The following is a 15498-nucleotide window of genomic DNA, read 5'->3' on the forward strand; positions in this document are numbered from 1 at the left end:
CTTTTTTGTTTTAATACTCTAATTCCCTATAAACTAAAAAAGCCACGCCCACAGGTTTTCAGAGCCTTGGCAGTAGCAAGGGCTCATGGGAGCTCAGTCTGGGCAGGAGAAGGTGTTACTAGCCAGAGATTTCAGAGGCAAAGGGGAGGAAGGAGGAGAGGGGATTAGGCTGATGGCTCAAGATACAGCTAAGCCTGCCTCTGTGTAATGTTTACAAACAACATGGCTGCTGTCGTATCACAGAAATAATCATATTCTATTAAAACTGTTTGCAGCACGATTTTCTGTGTAAACCATCTAAACTTTAGATAACATTATATAGACAAGTTACTTGTTATAGATAGTTTTTCATCTCGGATCCGCTTTAACCGCCGTGGCAGTATTGAGGGATATACACGTCAATACAAAATATGCTGTGAACAGTATTGACGTGTATATACATTAATACTCTCCTGCACCGTATACTAGACCCTTGCTTGACACATTGAATTAATTTTCATAACCTTTATTTCCCTGTAACTTATCTAACTCTTTGCACAGAAATCCTGGGGAAATTTAACGCCAGGGAGGTTAACTATGTAACAGTTTTTTTTTTTTTTTTGTTTTTTTTTCCTTCCTTCCTGGAGAGGGATATGGATGCTGCCAAACTTATTTTACTGTTAAATCATACCAGTCACCTGGCAGTCCTGCTGATCTCTTTGGCTGCAGTAATGTCTTAATCGCATACCTGAAACAAGCATGCAGCTAATCCAGTCACATGTCAGAGCAACTGATCTGCATGCTTGTTCAGGGTCTATGGCTAAAAGTATTAGAGGCAGAGGATCAGCAGGACAGCCAGGCATCTGGTACTGTTTTAAAAGAAAATGATTATGGCAGCCTCCCTATCCCCGCTCACTTTAAGTGTCCTTTAAGAATATCTTGAGTCTGGTTCTGATTTAGTATTTCTTACACCATTTTTTTTTTTTCAGCTGAGTTTTCTACATATCTGAATTTCTGTCGCTCTCTCCGGTTCGACGATAAGCCAGACTATTCCTACTTGAGACAACTTTTCCGCAATCTCTTCCACCGACAAGGCTTCTCATATGACTACGTGTTTGACTGGAACATGCTCAAATTTGTGAGTATGAGATAAATAGAACTGCAAGTGTAAAATTAAAGAGTATTTGAAGTGACCTGGTATAAAACGGCCTATGTACAGTCTCAGTCCTACACAGAACTAGGCTGTTTTTTCTTTGTTTTTTTTCCTTATTTCTTACTGTAAGGGTTAAGAATCGGGGACAAATAAATAAGCTTCTCCAACTGTTATAAGGGCTGGTGCCCACCAGCACGGGTCAGGAGCATTTTTAAAAACTCTTGCAGGGGGAAACCGCTTGGCTAATGAAAGTAAATGGGATGGTGCTCACCAGAGCGGCTCATTTTTTCCACAAACGCAAGCTTGGGGGCTGCAGCATTTTTTAGATTTCTTAGGCGTTTCTACCTCAATGTTAAAGTATAGGAATGTGAAAAAACGGTCTAAAAAACGCTACATCAGAGCGCTTTTCCAGGCGTTTTTGTTACAGAAGCTGTTCAGTAACAGCTTTACTGTAACAATATTTGTAATCTACTACACAAAAACGCTTCAAAAACTGCTAGGCATGTTTAGAAAACCTCTAAACATGCCTAGAATCGCTCTGAAATCTTCTTCAAAAACCTCTAGCGTTTTGCGGATCTGCTAGAGGTTTTTGGTGTGCACTGGGCCTAACTGTCCCTAATAACTAATTAGAGGTCATGAAATTCTAGCGTGGCTGAAATACACCACAGGTAAAGTTCAAAATGTATCTGTGTGGAAGCTGAATAAGCTACACCTCTAGTAACCTTTTAAAATCAAACTACGACAGAGATTCTAGGAAAGTTCTATTTAGCAGAGATGAACGAACATCTCTGTCTTGTGGAAATTTCCTCAAACTTCTGATTGTTCTGCAAATTTTCTCCATAGCAGTTTCATAAAATCAATGGGCCAGCTTTAAAGGTTAATAGGAAAGCCCCTATACCTGTTTGAACGAACAGATGTGCTGGAAAGGGGGGGGGGGGGGATTCCAAAAGACCTTGGCTGGACTGGTACAGAAACGGTGCCCTTTAACTATGCAATATTAGTGAACTTTCCGATAGATTGGATAGTGGTGAGGGTGCCAGTCAACAACAAACTATAGCTCTTTCATAAACAGACTCTATCCACTAATAGTTTTATGAAACAATTTAAAGTGATCTAAATACTTATTTTATATCCCTTTTAAGGGCCTGATTGATCCTTTGATTCCTTAGGATCGCAACTATTGGTTCGGAAGGTTGATCATTCACTAAAGTTGCATTGTTAACCTCAAGTAAATGCGTACTAAAGTAGCATACAGTGTCTTCTAGGAATGACAGTTCTCTGTTGGTAGTACAATATATCTAGTTAAGGGGCAATGTTACCCTGCAGTAGTATAGTGCATAACCAGTTTGTACACACAGTGCTACCTCAGTTACTCAACACTCGATAAGGAATGCTATAGCTGACAGTTCTCACATCATAAGGTGCAGTGTCCAGCTAGCAAACAAGCTGGAGGACTAAAAGTACTTTGCTGCAACATGCATTTAAGCACACAGTCCTAACCTATGTAAATCTCTAATGGTTCTGCACGGCTCACAAAACAACCTTTCTGACAAATCCTTTTGAACACAGTTCGTGTTATGTTCAGTCGGCAGCAGAAATTCCTGTTCGCCGCCTTTTTGTTGGGTGTAATTATGAACTAGGACAACTTTGTGCTGCCTGAATGCTGTGAGAAGCTCCGTTCAGTGATGGCATCATTCTTGGTCTGTTTGATCTGTTGTGCCCATCTCTGTACACTCTTTCGGCTGCCAGGAATAACTACAGATATTGTCCAACCACAGTAAGCTGTGTAGAGGCCCTGGCGTCTATAGTGCTGTGAAAAAGCAGTGGGTCCTCTTGGGCCTTCCAGCAGTTAGTTGAGCAATGCCAGATTTTTTTTTTTTTTATTAATAAAATGGCAGATGGTTTGTGGTACAACATTGAGGTAATATTGTCTTTGTATTAAAGAGGAACTCAAGTGAAAATAAGTGCTTAATTTTTACAATTACAGTATGGAAAAAGGATTTAGTCAGTGTTTGCCCATTGAAAATCTTTCCTCTCCCTGATTTACATTAGGACATTTATCACATGGTGACATTTTTACTGCTGGCAGGTGATGTCACTAGAAGGAGATGCTGCTTGCATTTTTGGCAGTTGGAAACCGCTGTTGGTTCCCAAAATGTGATGTCAGTACCTCAGTGCTGTGATGTGCTGACATCACACTGTGGGAGGGGTTTCACCACAATATCAGCCATACGGAGCCCCCTGATGATTCATTTGTGAAAAGGAAAAGATTTCTCATGGGAAAGGGGGTATCAGCTACTGATTGGGGTGAAGTTAAATTCTTGGTCAATGTTTCTCTTTAAAGTGTACCTGAGACGAGTAAAAGGAAAAAAAAATATAAATACATAGGGGTTTCTCCAGCCCCCTTCAGGCTCTTCCCAGGCAGCCTGGATCCTCTGCTAGTCGGCCCGGTAATTCTGACAGTTGGTGCAGGTGCAGGTGCAGTTCGACCGCGTGTTCCCCTGTCATGCCACTGTGGCCGGGAGCGTTCTGCAACTGCGCAGTAGTACTACGCAGGCGCGGAACATTCCCAGCACTGGGGGCACGCATGCGCAGTACGCTCAAGCTGCATATCCTTTGCATAAAATTTGAATGTTAGGAAATCTTTACATCTCATTGATCAATCCTAATGGAACTTGTCATCCGCAGGGTGCTGCTCGGAATCCAGAAGACATGGACAGGGAAAGAAGAGAGCATGACCGAGAAGATCGGATGGGTCAGCTCAGAGGTTCTACGACCAGAGCATTACCCCCCGGCCCCCCAGCTGGTGCTGCCCCCAACAGGCTAAGAAATGGAGCAGAGCCAGTAGCCTCCACGCCCGCATCCAGAATTCAGCAGAGCGGTAAGAAAGCTCACCCTTTCCCCATCTTCTATCAGCTGAGGTTTCCTTGCTTTAGTCAGTTTGTTTTATTAGCATTTTTATTCTGTGGATTGGCAAGAGCAGCGAATATCTTATTGGAGTAGAACCAAACAAAAAAAATCTACGTTAAAAGGTACCTAAATTAAAAATTACTGTTTGCTTTAAACCTAAATAAGTTGCCAAGATCTATAAACTCACCCATGATAAAGTGTGATTTTTCTCACTCCCAGGGTCCATATTCCATCCATGGGCCTCAATTCACTAAGCTTTATCAAACACTTTATCAAACGTTTGATAATTTACATTGTGTAAAATCTAATTTTGAATTCACTATGGTGTTAGATTTATTGAACGTTTTAGCGATAAATCATTAGATAAATATATAACACCTTAGTGAAGTCAAAATTAGATTTTACTCATGAGGTAAATTATCAAACGTTAGATAAAGTGTTTGATAAAGCTTAGTGAATTGAGGCCATGGTCTTGAAATCCCTGACCCCAGTGTGGAAATGGGCCCGGGGCATTTTCTTTCTTTCCAAACCATAGGCGCAAAGGATGCTGGGGGATTGATGTCATAACTCCACGCCTCATGTCATGTGATCTAATCTAGGCAGACAGGCATCTGAAATAAGAATTATAGCCGATAGGCATAGCTCCCAACTGTCCCTCTTTTGGAGGGATAGCCCCTCTTTGGGAGCTCTTTCCCTCTCTGCTCCTTATTTGTCCCTCTTTCTATGTTAATATATGTATTTATCTACTGAAAAATGTGTTTAATTGGCTCTAAACTTTATTCCCATGTTTTAAATTGATATATTTCTTTCACATGGTAATATGAAGGAAAATTAGCCAGTATAGAAAGGACCAGAGTAGTTTGAATTATAAAACAACTTATTTTTCCTATGAAATCTATTTGGCATGCGCAACTAGGGGTGTGCCGGGGGTGTGGTCAGGGGGTGGCAGGGGCGTGGCTTAAGTGTCCCTCTTTCTCATCTCAAAGTTGGGAGGTATGGATAGGGCATTGTCACAGGGTAGACAGTTTCACTTTTGACGCCTCAATATGTGCTTCCAATGCATGCAGGGGCATAACTAGAGGGGAGCAGCAATGTGACTGTGGGGGCCTCCAACTACTTCTTCCCTCCCTCCGATAGAGGTCCAGGTCAGGGGTTTTGTGGCTACACTTGTTATAAGCGTGGAGATCCTGATGTCCATACTTGTTTTATGACCCCTATAAGATGGGCCCCAAGGCTGTGAAAGTCACCAGGGGTAGGCAAGGGACTGGGTGTGAATGTTGAGGGCTGAATTATGCATGTGATCCGTAAGGGGCTTGGAGGACCCGAGGATATTTCAGAAGGTAGGTTTATTGGCGGGCCATACTGTTTTACACAGGGCCGGATTTACCATAAGGCACTATAGGCACGTGCCTACAGGCGCCTGATGATGGAAAGGCGGCTCACTCCTCTGAGATTTCCCTTCAGTCAGGGCACCTCTAGCTACTTCGTACCATCAATATTAAGGGGCACCAGTGGCTACCTATGACGGGCAAGGGAAGTAAAGGAGAATTGACAGCTAAGCCAGCCAGGACACTTGTGGTGCAGTTTTGGTGGGGGTTTTTAGGCTCATGGAGGGCGGAGTCTGGGGTGCCAGGACATCTGTGCCTATAGGCTCCTGTGATGTAAATCCAGGCCTGGTTTTACAGGTTTTTTTTAAATTGGCAGTGGTGGTGCATTTGGCTCATCTAGGGGTCTACTTATCTCTGAGTGCTAATGGTAAATATCACTGATGACTATATTGCTCGAATAGCGTCTCTGAGAACATCTAAGTTTTTTTGTGTGTGTGTGTGTGTGTGTGTATAGGTTTTAAAATGAACACGAGGTGAGAGATCTATGGAGGCTGCCATATTTTCATGGCTGTGGAGTCGGAGTTAAGGAGTCAGTCAGTGGTTTCAATAAACTGAGGAGCCTGAGTCGGGTGATTTTTGAAACCAATCCATAGCCTTTGTAAAAATTAGACTAAGGAGTTGGAGCAATTTTGGGTACCTGGAGTCGGTGGTTTCATAAACTCCACAGCCCTGCATATTTTTCCTTTCAAACAATACCAGTTGCCTGGCAGTCCTGCTGATCTCTTTGGCTGCAGTAGTGTCTGAATCACACCAGAAACAAGCATGCAGCTAATCCAGTCATGCTTCACTCGGAGCATCGGATCCGCATGCTTGTCCAGGCTCTATGGCTAAAAGTAACAGCCTGAAAGTATGTTAGCTTCCATATTTATTTTACCTCCGGTTCCCTTTAAAGGATGCATCTGCCAATCTAAAAGAAAATCCTATTTACTACCTGTTGCTTCCTCCATCCCCTGGAAGTCTCTGTCCCTTGCCTCAGCTCCACACGGAGCTGAGGCAAGGTCAGCCTCTGCCCAAGCATAGCGGTAGGGTTCTGAGCAGGCGCAGTACTTCAAGTAAATGTAGTGGACCGGCAGGCAGAATAACTGCTGTATAATGATCAAATCCTGTATCAGGCTGTAAATAGATGCGTCCCAAAAGGAAAGCTGCGTGCTCAAACCAAAATACAGCAATGTTCAAGTATCAAAAGGAAAAAGTGTTGGCACTGCAGCTTTTAATCAAGTGTTTGCAAACATACAGTGAAGTCATCAAATACATAGTTGTGCAACTGGCAAATAGATGACCAAACAGTGTACTTGTCGTGGCAGTTCTGCTGGGTGGGAGGAGGCAGCTGTGGGCCCCAGAGGGTGCACAGTACTTGCTTGCATGGGGGGTAGGGGGTGAGACTGCCTGAGACCAGAGCTGCAGTTCCCCATCCCCCCACCCCCCTTTTTAAATTGGCAGAGGTATCCTTTAAACCCCTTGGACGATAGTGTTGTATCCCCAGACATACATGCTGTAGATTTTCATACCAGTGCAGTTCAGAAGACCTATAAGTGATCACAATGTAATTCTCCTGATTGTTCCAGGTAACACCTCCCCTCGGGCGATCTCACGGGTGGACAGAGAGCGCAAGGTCAGCATGAGGTTACATCGAGGAGCTCCAGCAAACGTCTCGTCCTCTGACCTCACAGGGCGGCAAGAAGTTTCACGAATTTCAGCGTCACAGGTAAGGCCTGCATTGCTCGACGTGCTAGGCGCGTACTTTAGATTATTTGCATGGTGCCGTGTATATTATGAAGGTTGTCCAGAAATTAACAGCCATTTGCTTTTATCTGCCATGCAAAGTATTCTTTCCTTGTAATGTAACTTGCATCAACCAGGTTAACCTCTTCTCTCCCTGCATGTAAGATGACTGCAGAACACCGGTAACTGTTTGTTCAGCAGTATTAAGACGAAACCCCGCCCATTCCTGATCCCTCCAACCCATATGCCTGGTGCACACCATGTAGCTTCCCATCAGAATGACAGGTGGCATTGATAATTCCCGACAGGTCAGATCTGAAAGCCAATGAGAAAAACTGATATCAGAACGGATCTGTCAAAAATTATCGATTCCAGTCAATCCGACTAGAAATTGCATGGTGTGTATGAGGCATTAGGTGAGCGTGTGATAAGAGTACAACAAAGCGATTTGAAAGCCTTGTAAAACAATCTGATAGAGGCTTAGATGGGCAGAGATCAGTGCTTGGTGCAGAGTTCATTGAAAGACGCAGGAGTATTGCGGGTGGTTCACCACACTAGTAAAAGCTAAACTTAGCCATACATCAAGTTATGATGGACAGACTCGACCAAAAGACTAACCTCTCTCTGATCGCATCTGATCAGACAGATCTGTCAGCTGCCCACACACCGCAGGCAGATTCCCGATCGATGTCCGCATGAAATCTCTCAGGAATCGGTCGAGCTCACCGTTGTACCCTAGTCAGGGGCATAGCAATAGGGGTTGCAGAGGTTGCGACCGCTTCGGGGCCCTTGGGCTAGAGGGGCCCAGAAGGGTCCTCCCTCAACTACAGTATTAGCTCTCTATTGGTCCTGTACTCATAATAATCACATCTACAGATACTTTGAATAGTGGTGATTATTAACAAGCATCTCCCCATCCCCTTATTGCACCTCTGACACTGTAGTTGCCATTGGCAGATTTTGGTGCGCCGTATCTATTGTGATGTATAGAGTGCTGGGGGGGGGGGCCCAATGTAAAACTTGCATCGGGGCCCACAGCTCCTTAGCTACGCCACTGACCCCAGTGTATAAAATGTGCATGTATGTGTTCTGTCGTGTCTTGGTGCCCGTCCATCTTCCGAATCTGCTCGTTTCCCGTTAGCTCTATACACGCAGCCGAGGCGTCACACGCGAGGCGTGCTATGCGCCAGCGGTGTGTATAGAGCTCATGGAAGAGCGGTGGATTCGGAAGACACGATACAGGACTGGTAATGTATAAATGCACACATTACATACACATTTATACGCTGGGGAAACTGCACCGGGGTGCCAATACCGCCGCGCACCTGATGGCCAGACATCTTGCAGCATGCCCGATCCACCTGCTTGGCTCAAAATTGGTCACATAGGTGATCGGTCATGCACTTGGTTGCACCGATTTTTTTTTTTTGATTTTTTTTTTATTTATTTTTTTTTATTTTTTTTTATTTTATTCCCCCCCCCCCAATCCAAATATAATTGAATCGCATGGTTGATCGAGTCGTCTGATGTGTGGCCACCTCTAGAGGACACAATTGAACAATGCGAGTCTCTACTGTATTTGGTAAGATCAATGCATTTAAAGAGTCTGAAGCCTTGTAAAAATTCTTTATTTGACATTTATCTTCAGCAGTATAGGCATAGCTAAAACGCTGCATTTCCGCAGCAGAACGATGTAATTAAACGCCACCCAAATCCCGGGGCAAAATTCGGGGATTGCTTCCTGGTAGAGGCAGAGATTTGTGCTGTAGCTCTGCCTCCACTCGCGTCAATCCTTGCTGATTACCGCCTCTCCCCGCCCCTTTATTTTTCACTGAGAGGGGCGGAGATTGACGCTAATGGAGGCAGAGCTACAGCGCTATGCTCTGCTTCCCTCGGGCAGCAAAATCTACGACCTGGAAAGTTGTGGAATTTTGCCCCGGGATTTTTTTTTTTTTTTTTTCTTAGAAGGCTTCAGACTCTTCAGTGAGAGCAAAATACTTTCATGGGTAGAGTGGTTGCCAGAGCGTTACAGCTTATTTCTGCCCTCCTGTAGATTTAGTCTGGTGGGAGAGTCGCTCAGGAGTGACCATGTGACTTTCAAACTACGAAGAATAGAGTCACCACACTACACCTCTGCTTATGTCAACTTACCATAGTAGTGCAAAGAATAAGTGATCTGCTCAATGACTAAGGAATGAGTTGACTCCGATATGTCTGAGCAACATTTTGTCTGTCTGTATTTTGCAATAAAGTTTGGGCATTTTAGCACCACTTGCAGAGCGAATACGTTTTTTTTTCTTTGCACTACTATGAACAATAGACCCCTGAATAAATTTCCCAGTATTACAATAGCAATGTAGGCTGATACTCATGACAAGGATGGAACATGGAAATGGTAGAATGTTTCCTTCGCTGCACAGTTCACTGCCAGCCTCCTCCATATTCAGTTCTATGCACGAGATGGGTGGAGCTTGTGCCAGTCACTACACTGGCACAGCCTTCTGCAGACTTGTAGTTCTTGGCATAATTGCTTGTTTGAAGAGAACACAATGAAATGGTTTTGAATTTTTCAGTTGGTAAAGCACGGTTTTGGAATTCTTCTATCTGATTGGCTCATGCCATCCTGTTAAACAATCACTTCTTTCTTCCCTTCAGGCCAGCGTACCATTCGACCATCTTGGAAAATGAGGGCTGCCACTGGACCAATATTTGCTTAGGTAGGATTCTTTGTATTCGTTACATTGTTGAATTTTTTTTCTTCTTTGAAAACTAAACAAAATGGAGAATTTCAATATGGAGGCAAAAAGCTGCATCATTTAGCTGTATTCCCAAGTTCCAAGGGTAAAATCTTAGTCATGCTTGTCCAGGAATTACTATTACTCACCTGTGGCGTCGCTGGCATGCAGAATCCCTCAGACACCTCACGGATTCCCTGCGTGGGCATTCCTGACATCTTCTCTGCGATCCCCAGCCACAATCTGTTCCGCATTTGTCGCTTCCTGTCCCTTGGCAATCGCATGTCCCCAGGCTTGTTCCTGTGGAGGACCTATGTGCGCCCCCTGGTGTTGGGCAGAGGCATCAAATATGGCGGCAAATTCAAAAGCTTGAATTGGATCCAAGATAAAAAAAATTTCAAGTGTTTAAAAAAAAAAAAAAAAAAATGGACAGTGATTGTCCAAGCTAGAAAAAAAAATCCACTTACCTGGGGCCTCCTCCAGCCCATGGCAGCCATCCTGTGTCCTCGCCGCAGCTCCGGTGGCTCAGCCAACCTCGCCAGGTCGGGTTCCGGGTTGGCTTCCTGTGCGCTCCGCGGCACGGGTCACGTGGTCTCCCCGACGTCATCAGGACAGTACTGCGCGGTAGTAGCAGTAGCTCTGCGCCTCCGCAGTACCGTCCTGATAACGTCGGAGACCACGTGACCTGCGCCGTGGAGCGCACAAGAAGCCAACCCGGAACTCGACCTGGCGAGGTTGGCTGAGCCAGCGGAGCTGCGGCGAGGACACAGGATGGCTGCCATGGGCTGGAGGAAGCCCCAGGTAAGTGTCCAGGCTAAATTAAAAAAAAAAAAAATCGAATCACTTTAAAGAAACCCTGAACTGATAAGTCAAAATAACCATACACAGGTCATACTTGCCTCCTGTGTAGTCTACTACTCAATCTCTTTCTCATCTCCTGCATCCCATTTGTCCACTGTGAGAAATGGAATTTTCCATCCTCCATTTAAAAAAATGGCCATTAGCCCATATCACCCACTTGAGCCATAGACAAACATGGACATTACCTTGCACATTCTGTTGTAACTGACAGCAACTGGTATATTTCAGTTCTGACAAAATATTGTTAGAACTGAAAGGGATCACTGTAAGAAAATGGTGAGCTTCTGAGAGGAACTGACAGCGAGGTTAGTATGTAATATTCATCTGCAGCTACGTCATGTTTGTTTTAAATAATTTTACTCGCTTCAGGTTCCCTTTAGGTGTTTTATTACAAAATAGTGTCTAAATATAGATTGACATAGCGAAATAAAAAACTTAATGCACAGAGGGAAACACGGGTGTGAATAGGCCCCTAAGGATAGATTAAAATACTTTGAGGCTATAGCACCATATTTGTATTCTCATGTGATTAGTTATATTACTGTGATGCATTTATCGTGTGTTAACCCTTTTCTCTCTCTCTTCTTTTCCAGTGTCTTCACTGTATTTCACTTTCTTTTAAAGATGACAGTTTAAATTTTTTTAACTTTTATTTTCTGCCAATGAAGAGAACCTTGCGGAGGACGCCGCTTCCGGAATAAAACACACACGGGAGAACGCAGCATTGGGAAGGAGACTCCTGGCTCCCCTTCCCCCTCCAGACACGTTGGCAGGCCGGGACAGTGGAAGTTCTTCCTGCTTTCTCAAAACTGAACACTACATATAGATATATACTGTATATATTTTTCCTTTTTATTTTTTAGCTCCTCCCCCTCCCACCCCCCATGCAAAAAAAAATCCAAGTTTAATTTTTTTCTTTTTGAAAAATGTAAGATTTTAGCTGTACATTATTTTTCTTTTCCTATTGTATAAAAAGAATGGACAGAATCCGTTGGGAGGAGAGGAATCCCCGTCACTGCTCGGCTGCCTTCCTAAGGCTGGGATACCTGAATGCAACTAGATCTCTCCTGTCCGCTTCGTTCGGACGCACAGTGGAGTGATGCGCATATATAGAATTTTTTTGTTTTGTTTTTAAACGACTTTCAGGTCCCCAAATATTCAGGGCTAGAGAGGTGCAGGCTCTTCTTTAAAATTTTCCACAGCGGAGAATTAGCTTCATTTTAGTATCCGCCAGCTACAGTAAGAGGTTTTTACGGTAAAGGTGGAGTTTACCCAAGCAGCAGGGGAACCTGGCTGTTGCAGCAGTTTTAGTTGTAGATTATAATGTATTTTAGTAATAGGTATATTGTTGGGTATCTCCTACTGTGGCTGCTAGTAATTTGATGTTTTAATTCAATTGAAACGAACATTTTTTTTTTAATTTTTTTTTTAAATGCACTTGGTTTTGCAATGTTTTATCCTGCCCCACACCGTCCCCAACACACCTGCCCTTTATTCTCCGCCCTTCCGCAGTGACTAAAAACTGAGATGGCTGCTAACTGATATATTTTTTTTGTTTTTAAAAAGACTGTGAAGGTGCACACACTATTTTAAATGAGGGTTGTATGAAAAATTACTGGGAGGGGCCCTGGCTGGTGGGACGCTAACTGTCGAAGCTCCAATTTCCCTCCATGTCCTTGGATTTATAACCACCCTGCACCACTAGATGGCGCCATGGAACTAGATCTTTCTTTACCCTCCAAACTGTTTCAATATTTAACAATGTTTGGTTTCCTAATTTATTTACAATATATTTACGTTCTTTTTATTTTATTTTTTATTTTTATTTGTGGTAACTTTTATTACTTTATAATTTAAAATAAAAAAAACTGCAAAAAAAAAACAACTTCGTTTGGTGGGGAAATACACAACTTTTTGGGGGGGTTTTGTACTTCCTGTGTAAATATAGACTTTTTTCAGCTTTAATGTGTTTGTTAATTTGAGGTAATAAAGTAGAAAATGATAAAGTGGTTAAAAAAAGTCTGACTTATTTATTTTTCTCCATTTTTTTTTTTTTTTTTTTAAAGGAATACTATCAATGCCCAAGTGTTCTAAAATGACAGTGTGCAAATAATGTCTAAGTAGCTGTGTAAACATTTTCCTACTTTTCATGTTAAATATCAGAGGCAAAAGCTATATTGGGACAAATTAATTGCAGAAGGGGTGTCTGCTCCAATGCACAGCCAGAGTTGCATATCAGACTACAGAGTATTTTTCTCTGAAAGCAAAAAAACAGTATGAAAAGCTGTGACCATTACACATGTTCATAAGAAGTTTCCTCTGCTCTCTTCACACTTCAGTCAGATACACAGGACACAGAAGCTGCAGCTGTTGGGAGCTCTCTCTTTCTCTTTTTTTTTCTTTTTTTCTCTTTTACTCTTTCTCTCTCTTTTACTCTTTCTCTTTCTTTCTCTCTCTGTTACAGGGTTAACTGATGAAGTGTGAGGGGAATTTCCCCTCTCCTCATGGCTCATTCTGCTGACCGTTGTGGCGTCAGTAAAGTTTAAAAGGATTTTGATAACAGTAAACAGAGGTTGCCAGTGAAATGTACACACCAGTACTTAGCAGCACTTCCCAAACAATTCCTATCTAAATTGAAATAAATATGTAGATCGATAGTGTTCCTTTAAGTAAAATTGTTGCTAATACACAAAGGCTAGGCTCACAGAGGGATGCTGTGTTTCATATAACGGGAACGCAACCAAACGAAAAAGTGGTACCAAACATTACGGCCAGGTTGCATCGGGTGCAGTGAATGAAAAACCTGCTTCGTTCCTACCGCTAATACGCATGTTTAGTGGTAACGCACTTTATGCAGTGAGTACCATACCGCACTGCTACTGCCGTACTGTGATCGTCGTATAGATGGTGCACTGCAGTGCGGTAAGCCATGTTGAAGTGGTGGTTGCACGGCACCACTATGAACTTAGCTTTGCGTACCCTACAGGGGGCCACACACCATACAATTTTTGTAAATATCTTTGCAATTCAAGAATTGCACTCAACTTTTCTGACTGGTTGGTCATCTTTTTGAAATGTTACAATGTACCACACACCTATGTTCAATTTTTCCCCAATTATGATGAAAATGGAAACTCTGCTAGAGTGTGTATTTTAATAAATCTAACACACATCATACAATCTGTAGAAAAGAAGAAAAATTTCCAGCATTCCAGATCAATAAATATAAAAAAAGGGAAATAGATAGCTTTTTTTTTTTTATCGGGAGATCAGATCTTATTTATCAAATTGCTGTAAAATCAGAACATTTTATTGTTTGTGTGTAGCCACCTTAACCACTTTTTCCACTGCTACAGTACATCTACATCTGTGGCAACCTCTAAACCATCATGACGTAGATATACTGACTTGCTTGCAGCCCTGCTGTGCACGATCAGGAGCGCTTCAGAGCGCAACACGGCACTGTCAGCTGCATTACTAATTGGTGAAAGGGAACATGTTCCCTTGTAGCCAATTAGTCCACCCCCCTCCCATGAATGATCGCTACAGTAGTTAACTGCAGCGATCCTTCATCTGTCTCCCTCCATGCAGAAATCCTTAACCTCCAGCAAGCAGCCTCACTCACCTTGCCTTGTTCCTGCGACTATCCTGAAGTCCGAGCCTCTGATCCCCGCTCTGCAGTCAGCTGCATATTGCCGGAAACCCGGGTCTCGGCTTGATGTCGTCAAGCCGGGACCCGGGTTACCGGCATTACGCGGCTGACTGCAGAGCGGGGATCAGAGGCTCAGCCTTCAGGATAGTCGCAGAAATTAGGTAAGGTGAGTGAGGCTGCTTGCTGGTGCATTTTTTTTTTATTTGTGCACGGAGGGGGCTGCCGGGGGGGGGGGAGATGTAAGGGGGGGGTTAAACTGGGTAACTGAGGGGAGGGGGGATTTAATATGGCACATCTGGGGGGCTGTAACTTAATACTGCGGGCACATTTGGCTATAATGGGGGGCAGCGCTAATCTTGGGTGTACATCTGGCTATAATGGGGTAATCCTGATCCTGGGGACATATCGGGGAATAAAGAGGGGCACTATTCCTGGGGGTGCGTCTGTCAATCTATTCTGGGGGTGGCAAACACGGGACACATCTGGCTATGCTGGGGGGCTGATATTAGGGACATATTGAGGGGGGTGATACTGGGGACACATCTGGATATCGATACTGGGGTGACATAAACTGGTGGCACAGTTTTTATGTCAATAGGACTTTTTATTTTTAAACAGAAATTGGTCAAAATTGAGAAATGCACCCCCCCTCCCACTTTTTTCCCATTAAAATGCATAGAGAGGAACATTTTATTTGGGACCAAATGCCCCCCCAATGAAAGCTTAGTTTGTCTTGAAAAAAAAAGGGTACTTATCCCTTAGCCTTGCGCATCCGGCAGGTGGCGACAAAACTCCACCAGAGTTGCATCTTTCCCTACTATCCATGTCGGCCTGGAGGGGGAATAGTAATTAGCGCCACCTGCCGGATGTGCCCGGCTAATGGATAAGTACCAAAAAAAGATCTATAGATCATTTAAGTGGCACGAGTACAGATGAAGTTATTGCTGATTAAAAAGGGACACTGCTAAAGCGTCAAAACTGCTCTTGTCCATTAGGGGAAAGCAAGGTCTGGATGCGAAGTAGAACCTGAACTGAAAATAAAAAGTCAAAATAACCATACACAGGTCATACTTGCCTCCTAAGTAGTCTACTCTCCTC

General features: G+C 43.4%; 1 protein-coding gene across 1 annotated transcript in view; it reads left to right on the top strand.

Annotated features, from left to right (window-relative positions):
• CSNK1E (casein kinase 1 epsilon) overlaps positions 1 to 12767 on the top strand; it is a 72177-nt gene extending 59410 nt beyond the window's left edge. Inside the window, exons 7-11 of the mRNA XM_068252132.1 lie at positions 969 to 1117; positions 3821 to 4013; positions 6996 to 7135; positions 9808 to 9869; positions 11342 to 12767. Coding sequence (XP_068108233.1) covers positions 969 to 1117; positions 3821 to 4013; positions 6996 to 7135; positions 9808 to 9840 — 515 coding nt within the window. The 3' untranslated portion in view covers positions 9841 to 9869; positions 11342 to 12767. The remainder of the gene's footprint in view (positions 1 to 968; positions 1118 to 3820; positions 4014 to 6995; positions 7136 to 9807; positions 9870 to 11341) is intronic.
• The last annotated feature ends 2731 nt before the right edge of the window (positions 12768 to 15498 follow it).

Source organism: Hyperolius riggenbachi, chromosome 9 (genome assembly GCF_040937935.1).
Source record: "Hyperolius riggenbachi isolate aHypRig1 chromosome 9, aHypRig1.pri, whole genome shotgun sequence".
NCBI lineage: Eukaryota > Metazoa > Chordata > Amphibia > Anura > Hyperoliidae > Hyperolius > Hyperolius riggenbachi.